This window comes from Perognathus longimembris, chromosome 6 (assembly GCF_023159225.1).
Source record: "Perognathus longimembris pacificus isolate PPM17 chromosome 6, ASM2315922v1, whole genome shotgun sequence".
Lineage (NCBI taxonomy): Eukaryota > Metazoa > Chordata > Mammalia > Rodentia > Heteromyidae > Perognathus > Perognathus longimembris.
In genome coordinates, this window is record NC_063166.1 from 23,438,287 (window position 1) to 23,455,842 (window position 17,556).

General features: G+C 39.6%; 1 protein-coding gene across 5 annotated transcripts in view; it reads left to right on the forward strand.

Annotated features, from left to right (window-relative positions):
* Positions 1-17,556, forward strand: part of Kif13a (kinesin family member 13A) — a 160,018-nt gene that overhangs the window by 80,259 nt on the left and 62,203 nt on the right. For all 5 annotated transcript variants that reach the window (XM_048348412.1, XM_048348415.1, XM_048348413.1 and 2 more), the window contains exons 5-9: positions 6,642-6,734; positions 7,678-7,858; positions 11,815-11,902; positions 13,729-13,863; positions 14,671-14,783. In XM_048348412.1, the coding sequence (XP_048204369.1) occupies positions 6,642-6,734; positions 7,678-7,858; positions 11,815-11,902; positions 13,729-13,863; positions 14,671-14,783 (610 nt within the window). The remainder of the gene's footprint in view (positions 1-6,641; positions 6,735-7,677; positions 7,859-11,814; positions 11,903-13,728; positions 13,864-14,670; positions 14,784-17,556) is intronic.

Here is a 17,556-nt window from a genome sequence, read left to right on the forward strand (position 1 = left end):
TGTCCACATGGTTATAGGAGGTCTGATTATAAACCCCAGAGGAAATTGGCATCCTGGTCAGGGTTGTTAACAATGAGGTCAGGCTTACCCTGTGCATTCACCACACCAAGCACAGGAGCTGATGTGTGCTGAGTGGCCACCTCCTTCCTGGCATTGCTCCTGCTGACAAGACACCCGCTCTTGGGTTTCATGGGGATGGGGACTTCTCTTAAATTGTCTGGGATAAAAACAGATACTTGGAGATCTTCCCTCTCATAGGACTTCTGACCTTGGCTTCTCTGCTTTCCCCCAGACAAACTGTCCTTTATTGTAGTTGAGTATAAACTGTAGTTGGGAAACATGTAGGGTGGGGATATTGCATCTTTTATGGGATCCACCCATGCACTGCTTGGATTCTCTGGTTCCCACCAGCCAGCATAAACAGCTCCTCTTCTTGTGAACCAAGGTTCAAAAAAACAGCGGGCAAGTCATTTTTTCCTATGTTGAGAAAGGGAACTGTAACACTGGGGAAAAAAAATAGTTGTTAATAGAATGTCTGAAAAGCTTTTGGTCTTTGGGGGAAATGATTTTTTTTCAAGTGTTCATATACAGGTCTTCAGTATGTCCTGTATTCTGAGGCAGGTGAGATGCAGCCACAATTGCGCACTTTCAGGCTTCTGGTAGACAATTTGGCCACTTTTGTAACTGTTCTTATTATACTACTGTAAAACAGAGGTACCATGGAGATCTGTAGACAAAAATGTTGGTTAATTATTACTCTAGCCAGAGCTTCACAGCTAAAATTGCCCCAGAAGAACTTGGTAGACTCTACCATTCACAATTTTATTGATGTAGTTTATTGTTTTGTTATTTTTGTTTCTAAAACCCCTTTAACTTTTTTGGGTGGCGGGGGCTGGTCCTAGGGCTTGAAATCCCCCATTTCAGCCTCTTGAGTATTTAAGATTATAGACATGAGCCCTCAGTGCCTGCTGTTTGTTGGTTTTTCCTCTGAAGGCAGTGAGAAAGGATGGATACCCAGATAATGCAAGGATATGGATGTTGGGGGCTCGGGATCCCCTTACCCCTATCTCCCAGGGGGACGCCTGAATCACAAACTATGAAAGAACACTTGGCTTTATCCCTCCCACCCGCGGAAGGAACAAAGCGTGTTCTTATGGATTACGCTAAGATGAGGAAAGTTGCCAAAACCTCCCCCCCTCCCCGCCCGTCCCCCTCACGTGTCAGGAGCCAACACAGGACAGAGGTTTCGGGGAGCCAGGTTTGGATGTTCCGCCGGTCTCCCCATCCAGAGGGAGGGCAGAAGAATTTATTACGGTGACAAAGGTGGGAAGGAGAGGGACTTGGGGTGACTAGCTGATTGGCTGAGCTGGGCTGCCCATCAGGTGATGTCATGAAACTTCCTCTGTGGGCAGAGATCACAATCCCCCAAGGGCCAGGCCTCCGCCATTAGACATGTGGCCGAGCCAAGAGGCGGGGACCACTTGCTTCTCTTCCCCTTGAGGCCGGAAGGTGGGAGGGGCTCCCTCCCACATTGCCCCCGTGCTAGGGGAAGGGCAGCGTCTTGAGACCTCTGTCGCCCTTCCCCCCTTAAGGCCAAACTAAATCCCCAAGATATGCATTTCAGAAAAATTAAAGGAAATCTAAATGTCTGCAGTAGGGAACTGGTTGCATCAGTTATTCATCCAGTGGAACATGGAATAGCTACTTAGCAGTGTTAATGTGGGTAAAAAGCAGCTCACCTCTGTAATCCTAGCCACTCAGAAGACTGAGATCTGAGGATTGCAGCTCAAAGCTAGATAGGGCAGGAAAGACTGTGAGACTCTTATCACCAATTAAATCACAGAAAAAGCCAAAAATGGTGCTGTGGCTCAAGTGGTAGAGTACTAGCCTTAATCAAAAAGAGCTCAGGGGACAACTGGCCAGCCCAGAGTTCAAGCCCCAGGACCAGTAAAAAAAAAGGGGGGGGGGGAATGTTCATTATTACTCATCTTTGAGGAGAATGAATCTCCTTTGAAACCTGATCCCATAGTTAAAATGTATTCCATTCTCTCTGGAAATCATCTTAGGTATGTGAAAACACATGTACTTCATAATAGCTCTTTATAGTTCATCCATTTGTTAGTAGTGCCTCAGGATTCAAGATTGGAAATGAGAAAAAAAATCTCAGAAACACACTATAATAGCTTCTTCCTTTTTCATGTTCTCTTAGCTTTTTGTTTTACCTTTCATAGTTACAAATAAAATTTTGTTAAATTGTATAAATTTGAGTTACTATATTCTATTGGCAAAGCACAATTAAAACAACTTGAGTTTTCTAAAGTGTGTGTGTGTGTGTATGTAGAAATTGGAGGAAATAATTTATTATTATCTTTGCCCTGGGAGGAGATCATGTCAGTGAAAGAGTGACTTGTAGTTTCTTAACCACATTAGTCAGTTATATATGTATATTATACATAATACATAATATACCGACACATTTATTCATTTCCCACTGGTTTATTTGACAAAGGCCTGTAGTAGTCCTTTGGTACTCCTTCGAATATCACAAACAGTTGTATTACAACCAAAGTATAAACTAACAGAACCAAACATTTCTTTTTAAGTTCAAAGAACAGTCTTTTGATGATGTAACATCACTAATGAGGAAAAGGGCCCTCGATTTCACATATTTGCATATGAGAGCCTTGCTGTCAATACAGGAATAATTTAGTAACTTAAAAGTGCCTGCCACATTGCCACACCACTAAGAAGATACAGTTGCCCCTGTTTTCATGGAGCTCACAGTAGAGTAGTGGAGACAAGAGAGAGAAATAACTAATGCAGTGTGATAAGTTCTAGGGGTTTATAGAACATTTTATGGAGATCTAAGGTGGAGAAACTGATTGCCAATGTCATACAGCATGAGTTACTGATGGTGGGAAAACTTCAGGCTTAACATGCAATGGTTGATACCGGCAGACTCACATCCTGCTTGCCCTTTATGTACAGTGAACCCTTGAACAAATGGCTTAGTCTTTCAGACCCCAGTCACGTGTTAGCTCTTAACTTATACCTGCCTCAGTTGACATTGTGACTATTCAATAATATAAAATAATAAAATATGTAAATTGTGTTGCAAACAGGACAGTGGGTAAAGATTAATTCTTTCTTCTCCTGCATAGCTTAAATGTAAGTTAAATAGGTTATTTCATCCCCTGTTTAGTATTTCTAATAATTGGACATAAGCCAAATTAAAATTTTATTATTATATGCTGGGAAATTCCTTGAGTTTTTTTTCTTAATTTTCCAAGTAATAGTCTTTACTTTAAAAATCCGTTTGTACCAAGGGAAAAGCATTCAACTTCAGCTTATTCTGCATAGGGAGCAGAAATCAGAAGTATTACATTTCACTTCCTGGTGTCGGAATAGTCTTGATTGGCTAATGACCTCTGGTTTGTGAAGCTGTGATTAAATCTCTGACCACAGTGCTTCTCCACAGCTGAGTGCTTTCAACAGCTCATGTTCTTTGCCTTAGTCTGTTTTGTGCTGCTCTAAGAGAATTCTGGATAATTTTAAAAGAATATAAAGTTGTTGTCTCAGAGAGGTTGGGAAGTCCATGATGGAGGGGCTGTATCTGCATAGGGCCTTCTTGCTGCTTTATAACATGGCAGAAGACCACATATGGTTAGCCGGAGCATACTTGACCCTACTTGCTTTTGTGACAGACACAGATAGAATGAGGGCTCTGCTTAGGTGCCTCTTAAAGGTCGCACCTGTCAACATTGTTGCAGGGGGGCTAAATTTGAAACATGTGAATTTTTGTTTACTTTGTTTCAGGTTACAAAATACAAATTGAAATCATGAATTATGGTCAGTATGCTTGAACTAGCCTCTTATTCCCTCACTTTATACACTCCATCCTAGAGAGTGGACTGTTTGTGTTTACTCCACGTGGAACATCAAACAAGATTGATCCATTTAGCCACTTGTTTCAAGAGAGCCATACTGTTTTGTGTGTTTTTATTTTTAAACATTTGGTTGAATGGCACTTGAGTCTGGCTAAAGAGCACAAACAATTCTAACAAATCTGAGTACAGGCTGAGTTAAACTTTGGATTTTTCTGTGAGATAGGGCTCAGCTGTAGATGCTAGACCCTCCATTTGTTTGGTATGGACTTTGGATATCTTGGCTTTAGGAAGATACTTTGAGAAAAATGGGAGCAAAAATACTAATGTGTGTGAAAGATACTCCAGACTTGTCAGATATTTGCTCAGTGAGCACAGGACTATTTTATTTGACTACAACATAAGAGCACTTTGTCAAGTGTAAGTGTAGGTGATTATATTGGCAATACCTTTTTCTTGGAGTACTTGTATGTATGCACATATCTTTAGGCAATCTTCACAACAAACCCGTGGAAGGACTTTTATGATTACATTGATATTCTAAGCCACTTAGTTCATCGACGTATTTAAAATGTCTCCTAGGTACCAGACTGTGTGCTAGAATGAAAGAAGGAATGGAGAAACAAGATCATGTAAACTTGGAATATTCCATCATAAAATAGTTACATAGTAGATATCCATTTAAATACTAGTGGACATTTAACTTGATTCCAATTTAACTTGATTCCATTGTGAAAGGTGCAGCTAGAGCATCCTTGGACAGAGCCCCATGAGGGAGTCTGTCTCTAGGGTAGGTACATACAGCCAGTTAAAGTATGAGCATCTTCCATTATAGGTTTGCTTTCAGGATAGCCAGGTCAGCTCATTCTCCTGCCAGCAGTTTATATGAATACTATCTCTATATTGAAAATAAAAATTACCATTTCATGGAGGACAAAGGGTGAGCAAATGCAGCAGTGGCACTCACTAGGCACTATGTTGAAAATGAACTAAACAACTTGTAGGTGGAGATGAGAGAGAAAATCTGAGAGAGAGTGAGAGAAGGGATGCTATTGTCCAAAAAGAAATGTACTCATTACCTGACTTATGTAACTGTAACCCCTTTATAATACAATTTGAAAATACCATTTCTTCAAACCAACAATATTTGGTCTTGTCAAATTTGGCAGGCTAGTGGTTAAAGATATCTATTTTACATGTTGACACTATGAAATGTCACATTCTACAATCATAGTGTATATATAACAAGGGAGATAAAAAGTCAGATCCAACTTTGCATTAGAGAAAAACATATAATCAAAAGCTTATTGTATGTTATTTTTGAACATGAAAGGATTTTCAAATGTCATGTAGGATAAAATGATTAAGCTGACTCATTGTTTGAGCAAGTATCAGGCTTTTTGCAGTAGGTACTGTGATTACAAAAATGAAGAGATTATGCTCTCTGACATTAGAGTGCTGTTGTTACAGTGACAGAAAGAGGCACTCAAGCCAGTAGCTGCAGACAGCATATAGTGAGGACTATAGGAACATGGAGGATGGAGAATGTAATTTCAGTTTTCTGAATGACTGGTAATGAATGTAGGAAAGTCTCTAATTTCTAAGCCTCACGTGTTTTTAAAGTCTGTTACACTTTTACACTTTACCTTGCTCTTGCATAGCATAGCACATGAACAGAAGAGCTGTGTAAGAGAATTTGGCCTTGCTCTCTTGTGTGGACATGAGTGTTTCTGAAACTTTACTAGTGATTGCTTGGCACTAAGGGGGGACACAAATGTGTATGACATGTGTCTTGTTCTGTGGAAGCTGTGTGTCCAGAGGGAAGTTCAAACAATTTATATTCAGTGACATTTTTAGATACTAAGTCCTAAGGAAAAAAAAAACTAAATTAAGTTTGAATGCTGCTCCCATGTGACCCAATGATAATGGAAAAGAAGCTTTAATGTCCAGGGAAATAACAGGAGGAAACAATAGAGAAGCATACATTTTTTGAGATACTGACGTATCATAACATTTCAAGCCAGGTATGGTAGCCCATACCTGTAGTCACAGCTACTGGGGAAGCTACTGGAGCCCATGGTGCACAGTTTAGTACTTACTACAAATGCTTGATTCATTTTTCCTGTAACACAGACCCACTTTCCACCACAAAGACATGCAGTCTTGAAACCTAACTAAAAATTTCATTGTACTGCCTCAGTTAAGCACATTACATAACCTTTTTGGCTTGGAAGGATTGGCATAACTTTTACCCTGCTTTTGTGGCACCACTTTTATGGAGGAGTATGTTGGTAAATCCAACACAGGGGAGCATTTAGCAGATCACACAGAGATTTAAACACAATTGGCACTAACATGGGCCTGGCTGAGCTTTTTTCTACAGCGCCGGAGCTGCATAACGCATACAGGAGAATGTAAAATTATTGCTTCTGAGGTTTATTTTGGTTTGTTGTATTAGTTTTGTGCTGTGCTTAGTCAAGACCAGATATAATTAATCCTTGAATAAGATAGGCTTACTGCGTATTTTCTTAATACTTAGCTGTATATGTAGTAAACTGTAATGTACTTCTAATATTTTAGAAGGACTGACAGGATATTTTTAATGTAGCTACATTAAGGGAAAGAAACATCCATTTCTTTCTTTTGTAATTTAATTTTATTGTCAAGGTGATGTACAGAGGGGTTACAGTTACATACGTAAGAGAAACATCCTTTTCTTATTCTTAGTTTTAATTTTTTGTTTGTCTTGTTTTCTAGGTCAAGAAGTGGTTTTCAAGTGCCTTGGGGAAGGAATACTTGAGAAAGCCTTTCAGGGGTATAATGCTTGTATTTTTGCCTATGGACAAACAGGTAAAAATACTTCTGTTATTACAGTCAATAATATTAAATGGGTACATCTATTTATTTATTTTTTTTGTGTGTGTGTTGGAGGTTGAACCCAGGACCTCATGCATGCTAACTAAGCATGAGCTATACCACTGAGTTACAGCTCCAAGCCTGAATACATATTTCTTAAAACTGCCAAATAGAAAAAAAAAAAAGTTTTGAGAAGCTACAGAAAAATGTATCTGATCAAAAGTAAACCTCTTTTTGAAAATGCAGTAGTTCTGGTGCTTGAGTAATTCCAGTATTAATGAGCAAAGCTAGGTTACATCTATTAAGTGTCATTTTCTCAAAGTAAAGTTTTAACCTGTATTTGAACTGGACAAGTATTTACCAGTTTCTCCGCATAATGTTTACAGTGAAAACAATAGAAAGACTTTTTAGAACCATTCCTTCCTAAGGATTTTCACTGGGGTACAGAAGTGGTAACATAAGGTGGGAATGAGTAAATAAGCAAATCAAAACAGTGCTGCTTCATAATCACGTTATATTCAGGTGAACCAAAGGAGAGTATATGCATGACATAGTGTATTATACACATATATACATATACACTGAATGTACCTGTCTGTATATTTAGTAAAATATCACTCAGGCTACTCCATGTATGGTTGTTATTTTGTGATCTTATGTTCAGTGTATGTGACTTTAGCAGTAACATTGGTACACATCCATCTGTGAGATGAGGCTCTCTGGATCTCAGAGTGGAGGTTGTGAGTTTGATGTAAACAGCAGCGACTGTGATGTCCACAGGCCTGGGATTGAGGACCAAGTCTCTTACTTTTTTTCCCATATGACTTTAACTGATAAATGAAGACAGTTTGTATGGTTGACGCATTGCAGGCTGATTCTCTCTGCCCTTTTTGCTGATTCTCTCTGCCCTTTCTTCCTTCTGTTTGCTCCCCTCCAGGTTCAGGAAAATCCTTCTCCATGATGGGCCATGCTGAGCAGCTGGGCCTTATTCCAAGGCTCTGCTGTGCTTTATTTAAAAGGATCTCTTTGGAGCAAAATGAGTCACAGACCTTTAAAGTCGAAGTATCCTATATGGAAATTTATAACGAGAAGGTTCGAGATCTTTTAGACCCTAAAGGGTAAGTTAGTAGTTGAAAATTAAGCTTGGAAATAGATCCTAAAATGTTTAAGTCATGGTCTATGTTGTCAGTTCATTTGCTGAGTAATCAGAATGTCTACTGATCTTCACTTACACAGAATCATTTAGTAAACCCAAGCATCTATATTTTTTTCAAAACTAGGGAATGGAAACTATATGCATTTGATTCTGACAGAAAAGCATGCCATTTACCTTTTCATTTTGTACTGATTTTAAAATACATATTTGATGGGGGAAAAATGAGGGAGGAGGTGACAAGTTGGATAAGAAATGTACTTACCTTACATATAAAACTGTAACCCCTCTGTACTTGACTTTGACAATAAAGAAAAAAATTGAAAGAAAAAAATACATATTTGAGTAAAATTTAGAAAATACAGTTTAGGGGCTGGGGATATAGCCTAGTGGCAAGAGTGCCTGCCTCGGATACACGAGGCCCTAGGTTCGATTCCCCAGCACCACATATACAGAAAACGGCCAGAAGCGGCGCTGTGGCTCAAGTGGCAGAGTGCTAGCCTTGAGCGGGAAGAAGCCAGGGACAGTGCTCAGGCCCTGAGCCCAAAGCCCAGGACTGGCCAAAAAAAAAAAAAAAAAAAAAAAAAAAGAAAATACAGTTTAAAGAGATGCCAGTTCCATCTAGCAGATATTGGGATGATGGATGAATAAATGCTCATATAGTAATATCCCATATTTAATACTTTATTATTAAATAATTTAATATTCCATTACCATCCTGGGGCAAAGAATGGGTTTAACCTACAAACATGGTTGAACCGGAAGATGTTTTCCCCATCCTCTGTTTTTTTAGGCTCAGATTGTCCTGGGGCTAGTTTAAGGGAATTACAGAACAGAGTAAAAGGTCACATTCTGAGAGGTAGATAGAGGATATCAGGAAGCAGTATGATAAGTACACTCAGGTACTCCTTCCTGTCTTTAGACAGGATTACTGCAGAAGGTTAGACACTCATAATCCTATGTCTTTACTTAGACATAGGAGGATAAGCACTCATACAGCCAGCACTTTCCTACTGGAAATCAGTCATTCTTCTTGTACCTAGTCATAGCTCCCTTGGGACTCTGGGACTCCCACAAAACAAATAAAAATAAACATTTTAAATGAACATTAACTCCATGACTCAAAACAACAACAACACTGTTAATACTTGGGTGCCAATTGATCCTGTGTTTCACATCTGTGTTTTATGTGGCTGGGTCTCTATCTTAAAGACAGTCAGTAAATGCAATTCAGTATCCCGAATTTACCATGTGACATAACGAACACCTTCTCATGTCATTGGAAATTAGATTTAAGTTCTTTTAGCATCTGATTGACATGTAGCATTTCTAAATTCTTTATAAGTCCGTGTGATCTTCGTAAAATCAGCACGGCATAAAAACAATTGGTGTTAAGAAAATGAACCAATCTTAAGACTGCTTATATTTGCTCTTGAGTTATTAGCTATCTAAATGCCTAGAAAAAGAACATTTAGAAAATTCAAAAGGTATAAAGAACAAAATCAGTAACTGTCTACTCATGCTATAACTTGTGGAACCTGACCAGTGGTTTTAAGCTTCCTATGTGTTCCTCTTGGAGTTTTATCTTATTCCCTACCCTTTCCTAAGCTAATGCTGTTAGGAATTGCAGGTTTGTCATTCATTCTCTTACTTCAACATTTACACATCATTTAGTACAATTTTTAAATTTGTACAAACAATAACATAGTGTATATATATTTATATATACATATATATGTATTTGGTGACTTGCTTTTTTCCTTCCAATAATTTATTCTTTCACTCCCCCATGTAGCCCTAGCTGGCCTCAAACTGATGATCCACCTGCCTCAGCTTCTAAGTGCTGGGATACAGGCATGTACTACCATACCCAAGTTATTTTTTACCTGAGTGGTAGGTATTGAAAAATGGTAGCGTAGTGCTCTATCACAGAACTACAGTTCTAGCCATTCATTCTTATAGTACATTTTTTTTTTTTTTGCCAGTCCTAGGGCTTGAACTCAGTGCCTGGGCTCCCTCCCTGAGCTTTTGCTCAAGGCTAGCAGTCTCCCACTTGAGTCATAGCACCACTTCTGGCTATTTCCTGTGGTACTGAGGAATCGAATCCAGGGCTTCTGTTATGCTAGGCAAGCACTCTACCACTAAGCCACATTCCCGGCCCAAACACATTAATTTTTAATTACATACTGTTTCATTGTATGATTATATCCTTTCTGGGGATTAATCCTTTCTGGGGATAGTTGTGGTTTCCTCTTTTCACCATCACAGTACTGTTCTGAGCATTCTTGGGTCAGTCTCCTGGTACACAGTAGGAGTTTTTAGAAAATAAATCTAAGGGTAGAATTGCAAGCCACTGGGGCCCCAAGCTTTATAAAAGTGTAAAATGCTTATACCAATTTACCTACCCACCAGCAGTGAGCAAGCATTCCAGATGTTAAAATCCAATATCAACACTTGATAGTGTGCTCCATTCACTTTTTCTTGCTGGTAGATGGTGTTATAGAATCTTCAGTGGTGCAAGCATAGTGAGCCAAGAACTCTGAGTCATCTGTTTCATAGTCACTATCTTGAAGATGGGTACTTGGTTTGTTCCTGTCTTGAGTCCCGCAGAACTGCTTATTGTCACATTGAACTCTTCATCCACAAACACAGTGAAACTTCATTGGTTGCATGTTGTGAGATTATATGAGATAAGCAAAAGTTCTTAGGATACAATCCAAGACCTTGGGAAGTGTGCTGTGGTGATAGTTCCTTTTTCTTTCCACGAGAGATGCTAAGCATTGAATCTTAACTTGAAAGATGATTAATATCCAATGGTATGGAAAGCATGACATACATAATATATATAGTGTGTTTATGTTTACCTGTATTCTCAGTTGTCTGATTAGCACTTCAAATGGGCTCCAAACTGGAGTTGCCATTTAAAAATACAAAGGAACTCTAAAATCATCACCAGTAGAGCCAGTTCTAAGTATAGACATCAGCTGCGACAACTGTTGCATGTAATCTCCTTTTTTAAATAAAATTGTCCACATAAAAGCGACATAAGTGGTTGCAACTTGAAGAAGTAAAGTTAAAATTACATTATTATTGTTCAGTATTTGCTCAAAGAAATTAAAACATTATTTTTCCTAAGAATGTGCTTACTTTAAAATAACCTGAAGTTTAAATTTAATCGGATATGTTCTTGCTTTCTTTGCCTTTTTTCCTTTTTTTTTCTATTCACTCTGTGCTTCTTTTTAAAACTTTCTTGCCTTTTTTTCTTTTCTTCTTTTCTTTTTCTTATCTTCTCTTTGCTCTTCCCCTCTTTTCTCTTTTCCTTTTCTTTCTTCTCCTCCCTCTCCTTCTCCTTTTTTCCTTCTTCTTCCCTCTGAAACTAAAGTCCATCTAGTTAGCCAAGTCTAGCTGTGCACTGGCTGTTTCATTTGGGACTAGAAATAGAACTTTTAAAAATAGTACACTGCTTTAAATAGAGACAAGGATATAAAAAAAATTCCATATGTGGAATGCTTTTTTGCTAATCCAAATAAAGTAGCTTTTCAAACCTTTATTCTTTTGGGGTTGGTTATGGGGCTTAAACTCAGGACCTGGGCACTGTTCCTGAGCTTTTTCTTTTTTCTCTTTCTCAAGGCTGGCAGCACTCTACTACTTTGAGTCACAGCTCCACTAATGGCTTTCTGGTGGACTTTCTCATGGGCTTTCTTACCTGGGCTGGATTTGAATCATAGTCTTCAAATATCAGCCTCCTGAGCAGCTAGGATTACAGGCATGAGCTACCAGTGCCCAGAAAAACCCTTTTCCTTAATCATTAAAAAAAATATTTTTAAGTTTTATAATCTTAGTTTCTGAGCTTAAAGAAGAAACAAAAGCTTCCAACTTTGGTCTGATTCATTCATTCTTTTTTAAAATTTCTCCTTATAGGAGTAGGCAGTCTCTTAAAGTTCGAGAACATAAAGTGTTGGGACCTTATGTAGATGGCTTATCTCAGCTGGCTGTCACTAGTTTTGAGGTAAGTGTCATTTTTATAGAATGACTTGCATGTGTGAAGCCTGGGGTTCCATCCCGAGGCCCACCACAAAAGCAAAACGAAACAGCCTGGCAGTAAGTCAGAATGTGTAAGTGGTATGAAATATATTTACATGTGGGATACTTCATGGTAGTTCATTGGTTCTCCATGACTTCAAATTACTACACTTTTGTAGGAAAGGGCATTTAATTACACGCTTCAGGCTGCTTCATTGTGAAGGTTTTACAGTGTGAACAAAGGCCCAGCATTTTGGGCTTGCTAAGACCTTTTATTGCTACCACTGCATTGAAAATGTTCTTCCTAAGTGATGTGTTTGGAGACAGATTCTACAGTATTTGGTGGTTAATTCTACCCCTTCTGTTGACAGGGTCTCTAGCCTCCTTTCTCTGTTGACTGACCTGTGTTTCTTTCCCTGCCCTGGGTTTTTATGCCAAGACTCAGTGTTCTGTTCTTAGTCATCAATTTGGAAGTCTCATAATAAACAAACTACTATTTCTGTTGCTAAAGAATGTAAATGAATGAACAAGTGAGTGAATGAATGAATGGAAAAAATCCCAGTACTTACTTGTGCTATCTAAAGAATGTAACTGGCCCATAATCACCTCAGACTTAGTATGACTAAAATTAACCTAAACTGACTTAAATAAAAATATGTATATGTGTTTCTCAAATTAGAAATAGGGCCCAGTCATCACTTTAAAAGCACTGAGATTCTGAATGGAAAATTTGCTGATTTAAAGGTGTTAAGTCAACACCTTCACTAAAGTGCTTTGCTCCCAAAACAGTGGGTCTAACAGCAGTGTCCATGTCACTCTGTCATTTACTTGTGAGAGCCAAAGAGCTCTTCCTTGCATTCAGCTCTTGCCTCTGATTATATAGAGGGAAAAACTTATTCGACTACCATGAAATTAAGCCTCTTTCTATGCAAAACCTTTCATAAATAAGGTTCTGGGATGGTTCATCTTGACTGGAATAAGTAGCACCTACAAGAATAGCAAAGGACACCAACGGGTATCTCCCTGAGCACAGTTCTAAAGAGCATTAACTAAAAAGGGGAAGCCTGTCCTTGAACACAGGCAGCAGCACCCATGCACTGTGGTCCCAGATGGAATAAAGAGAAAAAAAAGAGAATACCCACTAGCAGGCTTTATCTTATTCTCTGTACTTCCTGGCTGCCATGATGTGACCTGCTTGGCTCCCTTATACCCTCCCTGTCATGATGGACTGAAACCATGAGCCAAAGAAAACTTCCCTCCATTAGGTCATTGTGCTCAGGAGTTTCCCCACAGCAGTGAAAAACTGGCTAGCACAGATCCACTCAGCCAACATTTCATAAGTGCCCATGGCTTCAGATACGTTATAGGAACAACTGTACAAAAAGAATGTAGGGAAATCCCCTGCCTCAGGGAGCCACTTTTGTTGGAGAGGGGAAGCAGATGAGCAGGTGGGAGAATGCTGTTCCAGGCTGACAGGAGAGTTAGGATTAAATGAGATAACTACCGTTCTTGTATGTCTGGAGTATTTAATGAATACTAGCTCTCCTGGAAACTTATCAAGAGGAATTCAGAGTCTTCACAGGGCAAAAGGATAGTTGTTGAGTAGAAAGAAGAATTGTGGGTGACCTTCAGACACATGAAAGCTATTAGGAGTAGAAGCTCAAGCCTTGCTCTATGAGGGAGAGACAAGAAGATTTTCATGGAAGGTGGTGAACCAGGCCCAAAAGACACCATCCTGAAAGCACACACCTGGTTGCAGAACTGTGTTCTTCTGTTTTTGTTAATAGTGTTTTCTTAATGCTTTGCCTCTAGGACATTGAATCATTGATGTCTGAGGGAAACAAGTCTAGAACGGTGGCTGCCACTAACATGAATGAAGAAAGCAGCCGCTCCCATGCTGTGTTCAACATCATAATCACCCAGACACTTTACGACCTGCAGTCTGGGGTGAGAAAATGGACAGAGCCTGTGGGGGTGGAGAGAACTTAGTGTGTTTACACTGGGGACCTGTTTCAGATGCGGATTCAGAGACTAGAAATCCTACTTTGTGCCTCCTTACTGAATGAGCTACCCTGAACAAATCATTTATTAAAGTCCTCTTTCCATCACTTTTTTTTAAAAAGTTGTATTTTGGAGCTGAGCACTGATGGCTCATGCCTATATTCCTAGTTACTCAGGAGGCTGAGATCTGAGGATACAGGTTCAAAGCCAGACTGAGCAGGGACAATCTATGAGACTAGTTAATCAACAAAAAGCAGAAGTGAAGCTATGGTACAGCTCCAGCCTTGAGCAAAAGAGCTGAAGCACAGATCCTAGGCCCCCAGTTCAAGTCCCAGTACTGGCGCATGTGTGCGCGCGCACGCACATGCATGCACACACACACACAATTAGGTTTTGTGGGTTAACACCCTAACTAGCATGACAACATCACTATTCCACTTTTCATATGAATCCTTTCATGCTAAAATTGCTCAGAAAAAAACTAAATCTATGTCATGGTTGTTGAAGGTTATTATAAAAACCAGATTAGTTGCTAGTATTTCTTCATTCGGCACACAAAATCTCCAGCTTTCAGACTATGTTCTGGAATGCTGAGTGTACTCATTTGCTACCTGGAGAGCAAATCACTTACATTTTCACCTCAATTTAGAGTTGATGATGAAATTCATTGCTAATTCAAATAAACTCTCTGTGTGGTTATCTGTGTAGTTTTGCATTAATATGGATCGTTTCTCTCTTCTTCCTTGTACCTAGAACTCGGGAGAGAAAGTCAGTAAGGTCAGCCTGGTAGACCTGGCCGGGAGCGAAAGAGTTTCCAAAACGGGAGCTGCAGGGGAGCGACTGAAAGAAGGCAGCAACATTAACAAGTAAGGACCCGGGAAGATGAGGCTGAGTGAGGTGTGTGTGAATGTGTGTGTGTGTGTGTGTGTGTGTACATATACACATATATACACACACACATATATATATACATATATATTAATGTTAGCTTCTTTCCCATGTAGTGGGATTACTGAGGGTTATGATGAAAATATGTTCAAAAAAATGTGTGTCACTTTAGGAAACTGTATTGAAGCAAAGCAACAGCCTGCCTCTACTCAGGCTCAGCCATGGAAAGCTATGCAGTGTACTCCTGCCCCCAAATGGTTCAGATACCTATGTATATCATATATAGACTGTCCCCAACTCCAGGTGGTTCCATTTAGGTGGTTTTGACTTTATGGTAGTTCAGTAGCAACCTGCACTCCATAGTGACTATACTTCAGATTTTGAATTTGGACATTTATTCTCAGCCATCAGTTTGTAATCAGATCTTGCCTAATGGAACTGGGCAGTGGGCAGCAGACAGACCAAAGCTCCCATTCAGCAACTTTGTCGTGGGAGAAAAACCCAGTGGTCTACAATACATCATCCAGCTGAACTGGATGTTTGGTGTTTCACATGCATTTTTGACTCTCATGGTTTCCATCTTCAAATAAGTTTACTGGGAGCTAACTCCTGCATAAATTAAGGAGCATTTAACTGGGCACTGCTGGCTCAAGACTGGAACCTTAGCTATTCAGGAGGCAAAAACCTAGAATATTACAATCCAAGGCCAGGCTGGGCAGAAAAGTCCTTGAGACTCCATCTCCAGCCAGGCTGAAGGCATGGCTCAAGGGATAGAATGCCATCCTGAGCAAGAAGGCTGAGTAAGAGCTTGAGGCTCTGAGTTCAAGTCCTAGTACCAGCATTAATCAATTAATAAAAATAAAACACAAAGGAGTGTCTATAGTGTAGGTAAAATATAAATCACAGTCTTATAAATCAAATCACATCTTAAATGTTCACTTAGGGAGCTTATCTTGCTTTGAATCCTTTTGTCAGGCTACTGTTTACCTCTCAGTACCATAGGAAAAACTAACAGTTATCGAATCTTGCAATTTGCCTAACAATGGAATCTTGCTGTTTGCCTTGACTGTATACAGTGTGCCTTGTGCTGTAGTAAAATGAAAGAGAAGAGTCGTGAAAGATGAGTGGGAGATTCCCTCGGAGACAGAGAGATTCATTTCCCCCATGTAGCAGAAGCTGCAGAGGCAGGAAGGAAACGACTGACTCTGCAGTCTGGGCATAGCAGACAAATCCTTGGTACATATGGCATATATATCCTTGGTATGGCTCCTGATCTGCAAGAGGAAGTCTCAGCTTTCAACCGTGAGAGGAAGCAGAGTTTGTATAGAAAAATGTACACCTCAGACAGTCTGCCTGGCTGTTAACCCTGCTTTTAGCACTTACTAGATGTGTGTACTATGGGTAAAAAAATGCCTCGTTTTTCTCATCTATAAGATGGAGGTAATTATAGTATCTGCTTCCTAGAATTGTTGGGCTGAATGCCATTAAAACAATGCCTGGTATGTAGTATGCCCTGAGTAAATATTAGTTTGTTATAATAATTTCTCTAATGATCATAACCACTATCCTTATTCCAGGCTCAGCAGAAAATAGTTTACCTTATACTTGTTATCTTTATCTGTTGAGCCTTAGTAACTTGGGATCTTACTTAGAAGAGAATGTGACTAGAGGAAACACATTCAAGAACATGTTTGTGTAGCTTGCATTTTACAACGGTGTTGGCATGGTATGATTTTTAGTGCATGAAAGTTTAAACATTGGAAGTGAAATGTTACTCTCTTTATCAGACAGACATGGTCTCACACTGGGAAAGGCTGCTACTGTAGGGAGCTAATCTTCCAGTCATCCTGTCTCCTGCTCTAATAACAAGGGATTTTGCTATATTTCATGAGGAGGCATTGCAAGATTCCAGGCCAGCCCTGGAGCTCCATTCCACAAGAGCTCAGGAAATAGAACAGGAACGCAGAAATGAGGATATGAGGGAGTCGATAACAAAGCAAAGAATATCACCTTTGCTAGAGGTTCCGTTACTAATGCTCAGCGGTGCCAAGCCTTTGCATGCTCAGTGGACTAGTGACAAAGATAAAGAATGTGGTATGTTTGCCCTTAATGTAGAATGACAGTGGTTTTTGTTGAGCGTTCTTTCGTGTCAGCAGTGTTCTGAATGACCTACAGGTAATGATTCATCTGATCTTCCTATCAGCACTGTGGCATAGGTCTCTTCTCTTTATTTTACAGATAAGGAAACCAAGGCAGAGAGCCTTAAATAAAGTGTGTCAAGCTACCATGCTCCAAGTGTAGATCTTGTATTTGGATGCACAAAGGCTCAAAAAAAATTTTTTAAAGCCCAGGCTTAATCACTACACTACACTAGGCCACCGATCTTTTTTGCCTAGGAAAGTCTGATACTTTTGTCTCAGCATATATACTAATGGTGCTTTTATTTAAAAAAATTTAATTTTTTTTATTATGTGGTGCTGAGGAATTGAACCCAGGGCCTCATGTATGCAAGGCAAACACTCTACCACTAAGCCACATTCTCAGCCTAATGGTGCTTCTTTAAATTTCTCTACTAAATTATGTCCTGGGCTGAGACTGTGGCTTAGCGGTAGAGTGCTTGCCTAGAATGCACAAAAGCCCTGGGTTTGATTCCTCAGTACCATATAAACAGAAAAAGCTGGAAGTGGTGCTGTGGCTCAAGAGGTAGAGTACTAGCCTTGAGTGAAAAGAAGCCAGGGACATGGATCAGGC